The sequence below is a fragment of the Colius striatus genome, chromosome 1, assembly GCF_028858725.1.
Source record: "Colius striatus isolate bColStr4 chromosome 1, bColStr4.1.hap1, whole genome shotgun sequence".
In the NCBI taxonomy this organism is placed as follows: domain Eukaryota; kingdom Metazoa; phylum Chordata; class Aves; order Coliiformes; family Coliidae; genus Colius; species Colius striatus.
Window position 1 is genome coordinate 132,396,852 of NC_084759.1, and position 14,857 is coordinate 132,411,708.

Here is a 14,857-nt window from a genome sequence, read left to right on the forward strand (position 1 = left end):
CATCTTCTAAAATGCTTATGTGTTCTCCAGAGAATAAACATATAACACCAAGTTAAACAGAAATACAAATTTTTACAAGGGTAGTTGTCCCCTGTATTGCAGAGCAGCTGAAGTTCTCCACCAGAGTTATGTTTTGGGACGCCTGCAGCTTTTCTGCCAACCTGGTGCAACAGAAAGAAAGTGGCATACACTGGTGAAACTAGCCCCGACTGAGTGGAGTTGTACACATGACCAATGCTCTTACACAATCAGAAAGTTCTGTAGGTGTATGATTGCACAGGGATTAGTGGTAGCTGAAATTACAGCTGGAAAGGTGCACCCTTGCACGGGCTCTGGATTTTCACCTACAAACGCAACAGAGGTCCATATGTGCTTCAGATAAGTTATAGACCTGACAGTGTTAAGGAGTTGGTACCAGAGAACCCTAATGACAGGAGATTTTTTTCTCCTGTCTTTGTAGAGCAATAGTAGCAGTTGTGGCAGAGGCTGTAGTCAAGAATGACAAATATTTTTTATGTATGCTACTATCTATTCTTTTGCTGTGGACCAGAAGAGAAGTGGCTAAGCCATTCTAGCATCTAGGAAGTGTGTTAGCTAGAAGTATGTTAGCTGTATTAGCTGTTCTTTAAATATAACTGAGTTCATGACTGATTTTTTTTTTTTTTGGATATGTCAACCTGTAGGCCTAGGAGTACCTGATTGGTTGTGAAGCACTGTAAAACAAACTCGATCTTAAATTCTCTCTGGTCATGTAGTCTGCCATTCATAGGATCTGGCAGTGGATGTCCCATATCCTTATCGAAGCCTTGAAGTCCCCATGCTGAGTCCTCACACAACCACTTATGATAAGAGGTAGAAAGGTCTATGTTCAGCTCACTTGTTGCTTCATAAATCATCCTTTCCTCTAGTAAATTCCACTAATACTCTTCATGTCTATGCAGAAGACAGAGGTTGGATACCTGCTTGCCCGTAATTGAACATGGCGTGGGACATAAAGAGATTCACACGCATGCTACTGGAATGCAACAGCAATGACAAACTGTGTGGTAAGATTCACAGATTCCTTTAACTATAAGCTTTCACATGCTGAGTGGGAAGTCCAGCTTTACTAAAAAGTGGGCCAAGCCCTTTCCCCGTCTGCACCTTGCATCCCAGCCCACACAGGACTTGACTGAGCTTTCCCTGCATTGTGTCTCAAGGCAGAAACTTTTAAGAGGATGCTGCCCTTGTGGTAGGATTGATCTTAAATAATTTAGTCCATTTTAGAGTATTTCTACTTTGAATGAGACATTATATAGTAATTTAAGATTCCCTGCAGCTTCTCTAAGGACACATCATGTGAGATTTTGATTTCATGACTTTCTGTCATCTTTGAGAACTGAAATGTGATCCTTGGCCTACACAAAAATAGCACCACCTCCAAATGTGAGGACATAGTGCCTGTGAGATCCTTGCTAATTGCCAAGTCTCCTGGTCAGGTGCCAAATCTGGTGACCACAGCCTGTCTTCTTTAAAATGTTCCCTGGAATTTTAAGAGAAGGAGTTGAAACTGTGCTTGCACATGTATTTGTGACGACACAGCAACAGCCAGCCCTTCCCAGCTCTCTGCTACCTCTTTGCCAGGGCTGTTTCTCTTTCAGTAGTGGATGGCACTTGTACAGAGCTACAGTTCCTAGCTTCTCTATTAAGGCATCTAAATAAGTGACATTATTTATGTGTGGAGTCCCAGAAGTTTCATGGAGGTTAGATACTCAGGACTTTTGAAAAAATAGGGTGGTAGCACTAAAAATGTTCAGTTCCAAGGAACAGAAGATAGATGCACATGCTTTTGACGTTGAAAGTTACTGAAATGGATTATTACTACTTTGTTATACAGAACTAGTGTGCATCAGACAGTGTTGTTTATTCCTTGGTTTCCCATTTTCTTTTTCTGCTAATAGTTGTGCGTGAACATCAGACTGAAGTGATTGTTGTCCCAGTTCTTCTTGTGGGTGTTTTTGTCATTGTGCTAACTGTGATCCTTTGGCTCCACTGTCGAGGCTTACGAGCAAAGCAGGAGCAATCATCATCTTCTGGACACCAAGGTACAAAAATATTTTTCAACCAGAGTGAAGAGTGTGGTTGAAGTAGCCAGAAGTCAATCCCATTTCCCCATTGTTTGAGCTGTTAGGCAATAGCATTTATGAGGAGCTTGAGTGATATTCAGCAATCCAGTGAACATTAGAAAAGCTGGGAACTCGGATTTACTTCACTTGCAATAATAGTTGTGAAATCTATAGTATAGATGGATCTGAGAAAACCTAAAGCAAGATACCGTATAGACTGTTTAACATACTGTGGTAACATCACTTGAGAGCTGCAAAGTGTATTTATATAACAGCCTTCTAGAGGATGCTGTACAGAGAGTTTCACTGGGGTAATTATGAATGACAGCCATTTTGATGTAGATCACACCTAGATAATCCATTTTCTCTACTGTAATTTAAAAAAATTAATTTCAGGCTGCTATCTCCCACTTCCTATGGAGACAACAGGAAGTAGAACAGGGACTGGTGAGAGGGTAGGGAAAGGTTTGCTGGTACCACAAACACGTGTTACTCTGTGGAAATGAAAATCCAATTCTGAACTGATTTTGGTTTTGCAGAGGAAAAAGCCTCTTCAGCATATATCAAGGGAACTAATTGAGAGTGAAGGTAAAGCCTTTGTGGTAACACCTTTTTCATAGCACTTTCATAACAGCTGGTAGCTGGTAATAAAAGAAAATGGTCATTGTCTCAGCACATGGGAATCACAAAATCACAGAATCTTAAGGATTGGAAGGGACCTTGAAGATCATCTAGTCCAACCCCCCTGCCAGAGCAGAACCACCTAGAGTAGGTCACACAGGAACTCATCCAGGTGGTTTTTGAATGTCTCCGAAGAAGGAGACTCCACAACCCCTCTGGGCAGCCTGTTCCAGTGCTCAAGTACAAATGCATCTCATCTAGAAAGTTTACGTAGTTAAGTATAATAGAGATCTCCAGATTCATTCTGCCTTTTCATCAGAGTGGTAAGTAAATTCCTTCTCCTTTTCAAAGGACAGTTCCCTCCTTTGTCCTGATTTCCAAAATAGTATGGAGCAAAAAGTAAAGAGGATGGAAGGATGGACATTGCCACCTGATACAAGAGTTAATCTGTCTGTTTTTATACATCATGTGTATTCATTCAGTGCATGACAAGACTCAGGAATCCAACTCGACAGAGAACCACTACATCCAGCTGAATAAGACATCCATGGAGAGCCTGCTAAATTCTGCATCCTTGGCTCTGAAAGAACTGGAGACACCACGAGAGAAACTCTCACCAGGGACCTTGCAGCTGGTAAAACATGGCCACTATGGAAGCATCTACAGAGCACAGCTGGAAACTGAGCACCCTGGCAAGACTAAGACTGTAGTATTGAAAGCCTTAAAAGGTAAGGCGCATCACCAGGATCCACTTTGGTACAGATCTCTGTGTCAAAGACAATGCTGGGCAGGACTTTGTAGTCATTTCTGTACAAGAGCAAGCTGTATTCAGCTTGACACTAGCTAGTCAGAGTGGTTTTGGTAGGAGTATCTTGGTAGGAATATTGGTGTTCATATTGATTTTAAGCTACTCATGCTGTTCTTTGCTGCCTCCACTTGGGTGTTTTTTTGTTTGTTTGGTTAGGTTTTTTCATTTTTTGGTGAGTTTTATTTTCTTTTGTTTCGGTTTTTGTTTTGTTTGTTCTTTCAGACCTGGCTAATCCCCAGGAAGTAAAGAATTTCCTGGGAAGGATTAAATTCCATAACAATCTTGGTCATCACAAGAACCTGGTTGAATTGGTTGGATGCTGTGTAGACCAGGTCCCACTTTATATGATCATGGAAGATATGTCTCTTGGTGACCTCTTGACATTTCTATGGACATGTCGGAAGGTGAGACAAAAGAAGAACGATAGAATATCTTCTTAAATTCCTTAGGTGCATAACTAACCATAAGTCATAGATGATTCTTTTCATCCCTACATGCACCCCTCTCTATCGGTCTAAACTGTTTCAGTCCCCCAAAGAATTTCTACAAATCTAAACTAAATAGACTTAATAGATATCTCGATTGATATGATACAGTTTGGAGAAGTTGACATACTTTTGCAAAGCTAAGTCCTACTTTGAAGGATATAGCAGGCACTGGAATAAAAGTGGGATTTGATACAGCTACCTGAATTTCTAAAAAGTTTAAAATAATATCTCACTCCAAATGCTTTTAGAAGAGCAGAGCAGTTAGCACACAAAGGATAAAGTCATTAAATGATAATGAATTAATTAAAAGACAAGAAACAGACCATAAGAGTGAAGTTATGGTACTTGTACTGGAGGGAAAACACCCATCTAGGACCTGGTGCTGTTCATTGCATATATCAATAACCTAGAAAATGAGGTAGCAGTGAAGTGATGATGATGCCAGTTATTCTAGCCAGTAAAGGCAAGGGCTGACCCTGAGAAATTGCAGAAGGATCTTCCAAGATTGAGAGACGGGCCAATAAAGAGAACAAATTAAATTCAGCATAGTTAAAAATGAAGTGCTGCATGTGTAGAAAAGCAATCTTAATGATGGTCTCATGTCTGCCTGTTGCTGATGAGTAAAATCATGGATCTGATTGTATGAAAACATACAGTCTGATGAAAATGTTAACTAAAGCAAAAAATGAAACCAAATAGTAGGCATTATTAAGAAAGGCATAGAAACAGAGCTCTGGCGTGTCCCTATATGAATCCTTCAATCTCCTACATCTGCAACACTAAATACAGAGAGATTGCTTGCTGTCTCATTCTGCAGAAGGTCAAGAAAGTAGCAAGTAAATCAGCTAAGTGCCACATGCAAAACATATGAATAGCAGCAGTTTGTCATGAAGTGGGGAGCTGACTAACAAAATTTCTTGCCAGTGGCTGTTGTGAATGCTGAAACATTACAGGGGTTTGAGAGAAGACTGAAGAAAACCTTTCAAAGGTTACTGCACACGTTGAAACCATAATCATCTCAGGAAGTTCTTAAATTGAGAATAATTGAGTGCTAGAAAACGCCACAGGAAAAGCATTGTGTGCTTACCTTATTCTCTTTCTCTCATCTGGACATTACAGGCAGGGAAGTGAGAGAGATGTACTGTTAGTCTCATGACAGATAACCATGTGTATGCTATAAATGTGCTTTTTTACATATAATTTAAATTTGTAATATATCTTTCAATTCATCTGTGAGGATTGTCATTCTCTGCTGTTACTCTGCCCATTTCTGTCTAACCTATTAATCTCTGCTCCATCCTTCAATTTACCCACCAGTTATCTCTAGTGTACTTGTCTTAGCCAGCCTACCAGCATTCATCAACATCCATGTACCCTTATATTTCAGTCAATTTATGACAAATTGTGAATTTAACTTGTTAGGAACAATACAGCTAGGTCGTACTTGCAAGATTAGAAGGAAACATTCCCCATTACCCTACAGCTACAGCATTTGTTTGAACCAAAGTCTGCTCCTTTGTTTGTAGGATGTAGTGACGATGGATGGTGTCCCCTATGACCTCACTGAGAGGCAAGTCTATGAAGTTGGGCTGCAGGTTGCAGCAGCTCTGGTAAGTCTGTGCACATTAGCTACATTTTTTCCTTCTTGCTTGACTGGAGAACAAGCGTACATGCTGGCTTAATATTCTTCTTGGCTTAAGCACTGAGGATGTGCTTTGTTAAAATATGAACCACATATGTTTACATTATTTTGGTGAACATAAACCACTGTTCCATAGCATGGAAGTCAGGTGTAAACTAAGTGAAAATTTATATCAGTTAAAATTCCTTTTTAAATGATCATGATCTCTTTCTTTTCCAACTTTCCAGACTTACCTTGAACAGAAGAAGTTGTTCCATGGTGACATTGCTGCCAGGAATGTCCTCCTCCATCACAACTTCACTGCTAAGCTCGGTGGTTTGGGTTTGGCCTATGAAACTCACACATACGGTGCCAACTTAGTGAGACGCACGGTGCCAGTAAAGTGGCAGGCACCAGAGCAGCTCCTGAAGAAAACCCCCAGCACAAAGGCAGACATGTATGATTTAATTTTTGGACTAGAAGCTCATCTGCCTGTCAGGCCTATCTCTTTCACTCCTTTCATGTTCTGAAGTTCACATTAAGGTATATCTAGTCTCAGTGTAATGTTTTACTTTGTAGCTGGTGCCTCCTTGTTTCTGCAGGTGCTGCCTAGTTGTTTGTATGTATTTAAGCTGGCCAACTAGATAGAATGAAAGTGTAACATTGCTTTGTTTTCTTTTCTTGCAGATGGTCTTTTGGAATTCTACTGTATGAAATGGTTACATTAGGTAAGAAGATTTAACGGTAATTAAAAAATATGTAAGGAAGCAGCAATGTAACAAGACCCAAAATCTCAAATTTTAGAAGGTAATTCTGGGCCATGTAAATAAGCATCCTGGTTTTTCCAACTCGCAAAATCTTGACAATTCCTTTTAGACTTCCTGTCAGTGTGAATTGTGGTAGGAAAAAATGGATTTTAATAGAGAAGGAAGGCATTCGTACGCAGAAGCTGCTATCTGCAACCATTACCTTTTTTTTCTACTGTTACTCTTTCTGCCCTTCCAGGTGCTCCACCATATCCTGAGGTACCACCTTCTGACATTTTATCACATCTGCAGAGACGGAACATTATGAAGAAGCCCTCAAGCTGCCAGCAAGCCATGTAAGCCACTTGTGTTATGGGCAGTTGAGATCTGCAGAGCTAAACTGAAGTGAGACATACAAAACTAGATCTTACAGAGGATCTCTAAGTCTAGACTACACAAAACAATAACTTTTTAGCTAAGGAGACTTGTTCTCACATTTCTGCCACGTCTTCTTCCTGGATTCTCTGTGTGAACTCTCGATTCCCAAAACCTTTCTTTCCTGCTTTTGAAAAGTGCTGTTGTTTCTGTTTCCTTGTCTGCAGTTTCATTTTTTTTCTCAACTGCTTCTCTACAAGGTGCAGGACTATTCTGGAACATTATTTCACCTATAAGTTGTGTAATTATCCCCGAAATGAAAAAAAATTCTACAGGGAAGATCTAAAGCATTATATTTCCTTTTGTGAAGATATAATTTCTTTTAACATTCAAAGTCTCTTTCTTCCATAATGCTGTTTCAAAAGGGAATACCAAACAATAATAGAACCACAGAATGGTAGGGGTTGGAAGGGATCTTTAGAGATCATCTAGTCCAACGCCCCTGCCAAAGCAGGTCCACTGTCGTGGTTTAGGCCCATCAGGGAACAAAGACCACGATTAGCCTCAAGTACCGAAGAGGCTGAGAATTGCTCGAGGGCAGGGAGGGCTTAATTGCTGCTTAAGGTCCAGGACAAAACAGACCAGGCTACTCGGTTTGGGGAAGAAAACAGAAAATAATTTAATGCAACATCAAACTAAAACATACCCCCCAAAAAAAAACCCAAAACATAACCAAAACGAAACAACACAGAGTACTACATCAATGGAAAGTCCAACCAGCCTTTTTAAGAACACCTTCCCGCCATACCTCCCCTCTTCCCGGGCTCAGAGCCCTGATCCCGAGGTTTTTACCTTGCCCCCCCCTGAACGGTTCGGGGGGGCAGGCAGTGGAGGTCTCAGTCAGTCTGCTCCCAATAGCTTCTGCCGTCTGTCCCTCCTCAGGACGGGTGAACTCCACACCAGTCCTCCCTGCAAGTCCGTGGGGTAACTCACACACACAGCAGCCCTGCACGGGCTGCTCTGACGTGCACCCATTCCAAAGGCTACAGCTCCTCTCTGCCTCTCGTGTGGGGCTGCTCTGCGACGTGCAGGCTCTCCAACACGGCCTGGGCCATGGCCGTCTCCCCACACAGTCCCTCGCCCGTCCGGGCTCACTCACATGGAGCTGCTGGTAACTCTCAGTCCTGCCACGGATCTCCACAGGTTTCAGGGGCACAGCTTGCATTCTCGCCACGGCTTGCAGAAGGGTCTCCGGTCTACTGCTCCTCCTTCCTTCCTCCTCTGGCTGAAGGGTCCGCGTGGTCGCCTCCATCTTGTATCACCCATACACCTCCTGCCTCGCATTTCAAATTCCCGTCCCCTAAATAGTGATCGCAGAGGCGCCAGATTGGCCCAGCTGGGCCGGAGGTGGGTCTGAACCCAGGAGCCGGGGGAGGGTCCACAAACTCTTTACCGGGTCTTCACTGTAACCCGCTCCCCCTGTTACTAAGCCAAAAGCTGCTCCTTGCTAAACCAGAACATCCACCTAGATCCGATCACATAGAAACATGTCCAAGCGGGTTCTGAAAACCTCCAGAGAAGGAGACTCCACACCCTCCCTGGGCAGCCTGTGCCAGGGCTCCCTCACAGGAAAGAAGTTTTTTCTTAAGTGTTGAGTCCCCCTGATAACCACTTTTGTCCTCAGGTGTTTAGAGATAACATCCAGGGATGGAGGTGAAGATGACTGGCCTGAAGTTTCCTGGGCCTTCCTTCTTGCCTTTTTTGAAGACTGGAATGACATTGGCCTTCCTCCGGGCCTCAGGCTCTGTCCTCCGCAATCAATTGAAAATAGTGGAGAGTGGTTTAAGCAATAACATCAGCCACCTACCTCAGCACTCGTGGGTGCATCCCCTCAGGTCCCATATATTTATGGGTGTCCAGCTTTCCCAACAGTTCTCTAACCTCATCCACCAAGGGAAAGTCTTCTGTTCTTCATTCTTTGTCCTTTCTCCCACACTCACAGTTGACATCCTGTCAAGCAACTTCATGCTTTTGTCCCTACACATAATGTGGTGGCAAATGTCAAAGAGTTATTGAAACCACTTTATATGAAGTGTAAAAAGAGAAGGTCTCTAGATATTTTAAATATTAAATGACTTGACTGTAATAAAACTTTGTGTTGGTGCTTCTCATTCACAGTGCTTCCCTACTTCTCCACTTTACAGGTATGACATCATGGAGTCCTGCTGGCAGTGGAATGCAGCTAACCGGCCTTCTCCAGCAGACCTCATCTGCTCCCTACAAACAGCTATGAAGACCAGCAATGACTATGCAGTACTGCAGGTGCCAGAGCTAGTGGTGCCTGAACTCTATGCTAGGGTTGCTGGTGTTGATGTGCACAGTCTAGTGAGGGAATATACTGTACTCTGAAGGACCCTTACATGTGTTGGTAAAGGGGAACGCTCTGAGTTTTCCCTTTGTAGACACTTCACGAGCTCAGAATGAAGTGTGTGTATTGGGAGGGATCCCTTTAGTTTTCAAACACACTATATATATATCAGATCTCTCCTTCACACCAGAAACAACAATTATTATTAAATTAACTTGTTATCATTCTGTCAGTGGTCTTCTGGGAGTAAAGTGGGTTTAGGAAGCTGTAGAAAATTTAATGAGAAACTTGAGTTAAAGGTGTGTATTGGGTTCCATGGTAGCACCTCTATGGTAACATATTTAAGAAATTGAAAGACATACTGCACAACAGCAGCCAGAAGAGAGGACTGAGAATAGTGAAACAACTCTGCAGATAGTAGTCAGTGCAGAAGGAGGGCAGGAGGTTCTCCAGGTGATGTAGCAGAGGTTCCCCTGCAGCCTGTGATGCAGCCCATGGTGAGGCCCTACCCCTGCAGCAATGGAGGCCATGGAGGAGCAGAGATCCACTTACAGCCTGGGGAAGACCCCATGGCTGAAGCCTGAAGGAGGCTATGACCTCATGGGAAGCTCATGCTGGAGCTGGCTCCTAGCAGGACCTGCGAACCCATGGAGAGAAGAGCCAATGCTAGAACAGGTTTGCTGGCAGGACTTGTGATTCTGTGGGGGACCCACATTGGAGCAGTTCACGAAGAACTGTAGCCCATGGGAAGGACACATGCTGGAGAAGTCCATGGAGACCTGTCTCATGTGTGAGGGATCCCACACTGGAGCAATGGAAGAGTGTGAGTAGACCTCTCCCTCAAGTTGAAGGAGCAGAGGAGAAATTCTTTGATGAACTGACCTCAAAACCCATTCTCTATCATCCTGAAGGGGAGGATGTAGAAAAAATTGGGAGTGAAACAGCTCGAGAAGACTGGGGGAATGTATTTTAAGATTTGTTTTTATTTCTGATTATCCTACTCTGATTTTGATTGGTAATATATTAAATTAATTCCCCCAAGTGGAGACTGGTTTGCCCGTGATGGTAATTGCTGATTGATCTCCCTGTCCTTTATCCACAGGCCTATCGTTAGGCTTATTTTCTGTCTTTTTTCCATTTGAGGAGGGGGAGTGATAGAGTGGCTTTGGTAGGCACCTGGCATCCAGCCAGGGTCAACCGACCACAAGTTTCTGGAAATCCCTTCCTGTTCTGTCCCAAGAAACTGCATCAGTTGGTTATGCAAATGAGGGGATGTCCTGGGGCACATGCTATGAGGCACAGCCCTGTTGGAAAAAGTGTGCAGAGTTGGTAATACAAATGGGTAGTTTCCTGTCCATTCACTAAGGACCTATTCAAGACAGTTGTGTTCTTGCCTTTGAAGTATTCATTGACTGTCATTATTCCTCCAGTGCTTTAAACTCTACCTTCCCATGGGAGAATGGGTAGTGCATTAAAAACAAAAAATCCCAGCACAGCAAAACCCCAAAACAAAAACCTGCATATCCATGGATGCAGAAGTTGTTACGTTAGTGTAATACATCTTCATGTAGGGTGTACTTTCCCTGTAGTAGGTATGGGGTCAAGTGAGTACCCCCAGACAAAAGGCATATTGTCCAACACTTGTCTCAAGAAAAAGTCCTTATAGCATGAATTTATCAGGACTGGTCCTCAATTCTTTGAGCAGCACAGGTCATTTGTTCACATGTTTCTCTTTTGGGTTGCTAATTGCTCGGTTAATTATTTGAGTTTTCTGGGGACACCTGTCCATGGTTATAACAGCTACTGTGAAAATAATATGGAAATGTTAAGAGTAGGCCACATAAGAAAGGTCATCTACAATAAAAACGATGTCTGATGAGGAAAAACATGCACAGTGACGATGAGAATGTACTGTACTTTGTATTTATCTCTCTGGTGACACCTTTGCTTTATGACTTCTGCAGTGAGGATCTAGGTATTGGATTTGACCTTCTTAACTACCTTATGACCAGTATGACAATATGTATCAGTCTATGAATACTGTGGAAACAACAGAACTACTTCAAGGTCTCACATATAAACAACACAGATAACTCTAGTAGTCATATGGCCAATACGAACTTGTGCCCAGGGAGTTGCTGAATACAAATTGAACATTCAGCTTAAAATAATAGTGTGAGAAATCTTATCAGTGTAGTTTTCATGTAAGCCATTTATATGTCATACATTGATCAGTGGATATATTTTAATGTCAGTTCCAGGCTTGTTTCCACTAAAGATTTCAATGACTAGGGCTGCTGCAGTAGTGATTTATATGAGTGCACGTGATTTGACTGTTCAGGTTGTGTGCAGGCTCTGACTCTGCCAGTGCTGTTGCAGAAAGGTCAGTAGTGCCTATGCAAAGACTTGTCCTAGGACAGTGAGTTGAAGTTGCAGTGGAAATATGCCTGTATGTCTTCAGTGTCCGCCTCCAAAAGGGGCATGTGTCTTCAGTCAAAAAAAGTGAGAGTTTTGCTACTGTAGTATTTATATTTTATAAGCTGTACAAAGCTTATCTGAAAGTGTTTTGTCATTGATTTTAATGAACATGCAAACTTTGTAAAAACTCAGAGGCACTTGAAGCTGTGAGCATTTTTCCTTCATTTCAAAAGAACCAGAATCCATTTGTAAAACAAATTTTCTCTTCTGAGTTCTACTGTTTTTGGTTTCTGAGTTGATAGTGCCTTTGATTTTTCATTTCTCTAATTATTTTGTCACTTTGTGGAGTCTCTTTCTCTGGAGGTTTTCAAAACCAACCCATGTTCTGTGTGACCTGATCTAGGTGAAGCTGCTTTGGCAGGGGCTGGGCTAGATGATCTCTAAAGGTCCCTTCCAACTCCTACCATTCTATCATTCTGTGACTTTCAAAAGAAAGAATAAATATCTATTAAAGGATCATTTTCACTGTTCTGTGTGAAGAGTGGTTTCCATGTTCACTCAGTATCCCTCCAATTAGCATGAGCCTTGGATGTGTTTGAAGTTGTGAGGAATAACAAGTCGCAAGCAGCTGATTGCAGTCAGATTGATTGGGTTTCATTCTTTCATGTAGTTAAATCTGTGATAATTTCAGAAGCTGCAGGCCTGCGGCATCCTATAAGGCCAAAAATTGGTGTGTTAGCCATATAGAATGCAAGGCTGAAAATGAGTGCCGTGAAAAAGGCTAAACGATGGCTCTTCTAAAGGGGAGTATTTACCCTGAAGGAAGTTTCAATCAAAATGTAGTGATCTTCTTCCAAAGATAATGTTAAGAAGATTTTCTTTTAAAAGTAAAATGACATTAATGGAATGGTTACTTTTCCTATATCAATTAGGCTTTGTAAGAAACCATGTTTCTATCTAGAAATAAAAGTAATGCTACTTCATACAACACAAGTATCACCATACTGGAACATTGCAAACTCTGTTAAAGTATGCTCAGTTGGTTTCATGGCATTTCTTATGGTGTTGAGCACCTTAATCTCCATAACCATTGTTAGTGTAAATCTGGCCTGAATAATTAAAACATTGTCTTTTCAAAATGCTAAAATAATAACATCCTCTTCTTACCCTCTCACTTGAAAACAGGCTCAAAGCTACCTGGTAAATTTAGGTCAAATTCACAGTTAGCAGTCAGCCAATATTATTTTTTTGGTGAATAAACTATTCATTAAAACAACCCCATTTACTTGGTTCAAGAATGGGTATTCTCAAAGGTCTTTCCAGTGAAAGGTAGGTGTGTTTCAGATAGGTAATACTATCTCAGAACCCTGAGCAGCCTCCACAGAGCTGCTGCAGGCCTGATGAATAATGCAGAGTGGTTCACAGGGAGCTTTGTTAAACGGGGAGATAAATGTGACAAATGCATCACTGTTCTGAAAGCTCCCTATCTTGTTACATCACAGAAAGCAATGTTCTGGTTTACAGGAATGCTCTTATTTTGTTTCTGTTGTCAAAGCTCTGATCAAGGGAATCCATGGGAATTTAGATTGCTGAGCACCTCACAACCTCCAACAAAAGATCTGGTTTAATTTCCCTTCAGAGCAATCTGTGCCGAGACCCTGCTTACAAGTTTGCCCACAGAAAGACATTTTCCTGGTGTAGGATAGGGCCTAAGTTTAATTTCCTCTCAGTAAAGTGGCTTGATTCTCAGTGTGAGTGCTCTTATTCTGGTTTGACTGCCTTTGCTCCAGGTTAGCTTATATAAGTTTGGAAGTGATTGAATCTAAATCAGAGTATATTTTATAGTGGCATTAAAGGAATTATGCATGTGGAGTTGCCCTAGTTTAACTACACTTCATTCTAAATTAAGTAGACGAAATAGAAATCTTTTCCATGTGGCAGTCTCCATTCATGTATGAGGCTAAATGAGGATCAGTGTAGACTTGATAGGTGAACTCCTCCTTAGTGAATGCACTAAGGACTCATGAAAATGTTTCAGTCATTTTTGTGGAGAGGCATGCATTTTGAATGACAGGCTTTGTTTTGTTTGTTTAATTGGTATATCTTGTTCTCATGAAAAATGTTGACTTTTACTGTGTTGAAGTTTTCCCCAAGATGTCAGAGCCATCTGCAGAACTCAGATGCCCTCGCTGACTTTGCATGAAGCAGAGGGGCCACAGCTCCTGCAGAACTGTCAGAGTGCACTTTGTACCTGGACTTTACCTCTCTGGTTTGCAGCACTTCTATCTGACAATTTGCCACCACCGAAAGCATGAGCTTACTGTTGCTTTGAAATAGGCTTGTCTCAAAGCAGTCCAACTGCATCACGCTTGGAATGTTGGGAAACCACAGATGAGCTTTTTGAAGAGTCTTTCTGAACTCTCTGAGGCATCTCTAATTTTTTTTTTTGCTGCTACAAAGGGCATATAGCAAAGAATTCCCATGTAAGCACACAGAGAGATACTGCAGTGCTGTTACCTTCTCTTCTGTGGTCACAGGATTGCTTTTTGGTGAAGATCCTGGTTTAGTCTTGAGGATGTGAGAGTGCATTTGTTTATGCTGCCTCCTAGAGTTTGTGTCTTTATTTATAGCAGGTACTGCACCATCAAGAAATAACGATAATTAACAAACATATCCCACCACCTCAACTCTCCAAGACAAAAAAAAGGCTATTTTTTTACATTGATTATTCTCATATTTATAGAATGCTTTAACAAGTCTCTCTGCCTCTGTCAAAGGGAGGAGATAGCCTAGGTTTTTTCTCTTGCCATGTTTTTAAACAGCCCTCACTGTCATCTGCTTTTTCAAGAGGCCTTTTTCTTCTGTAGCTTTGTGTTTTACATTAGAAGTGTTGCTCTTCTGTTCCTATGTCAGCATAGCTTTACACAAATCATAGTATAACTACAGCTCAGTAGTTATAAGTCCATTCACCGTGCAAGCTCAGTCCCGATTTTTTTGACATTACGGTAGGTCTGGCTTACTTTCCCCTGTAGCCATCAATCTGCATATTTTACTCTTTATTTGCCTTTGCTGGAGCAGCCCTTGCTGTCAGATCTGCTTTGAGATGGCATCCTAATGACAAGGATCAGTCATGCTTCACTGCAGCAGTCACTCTCACTAGAGCAGGGGAAGTTTCTCAGATGTCGGACCAAATGGATGTCAAAAAAATGCTTGTTGCATGTTTATAGGAGCCTTTCATTCACACGAGTTCATTAAAGATGCCAGTACAGTTTCTGGTATAAGAAACAGGCAGCAATGTGACAAACTC

The 14,857-nt window shown here is 41.8% G+C and overlaps 1 protein-coding gene across 1 annotated transcript; it reads left to right on the top strand.

Moving 5' to 3' along the window:
* The first annotated feature begins 978 nt into the window (after positions 1–978).
* STYK1 (serine/threonine/tyrosine kinase 1) lies at positions 979–9,173 on the top strand. The gene is made up of 9 exons (XM_061988817.1): positions 979–1,046; positions 1,941–2,084; positions 3,209–3,454; positions 3,757–3,938; positions 5,549–5,632; positions 5,892–6,100; positions 6,331–6,371; positions 6,649–6,745; positions 8,969–9,173. Exons 1-9 carry the CDS (start codon positions 980–982, stop codon positions 9,171–9,173), a joined length of 1,275 nt encoding a protein of 424 aa, XP_061844801.1. The 5' UTR covers position 979.
* Positions 9,174–14,857: the final 5,684 nt, after the last annotated feature.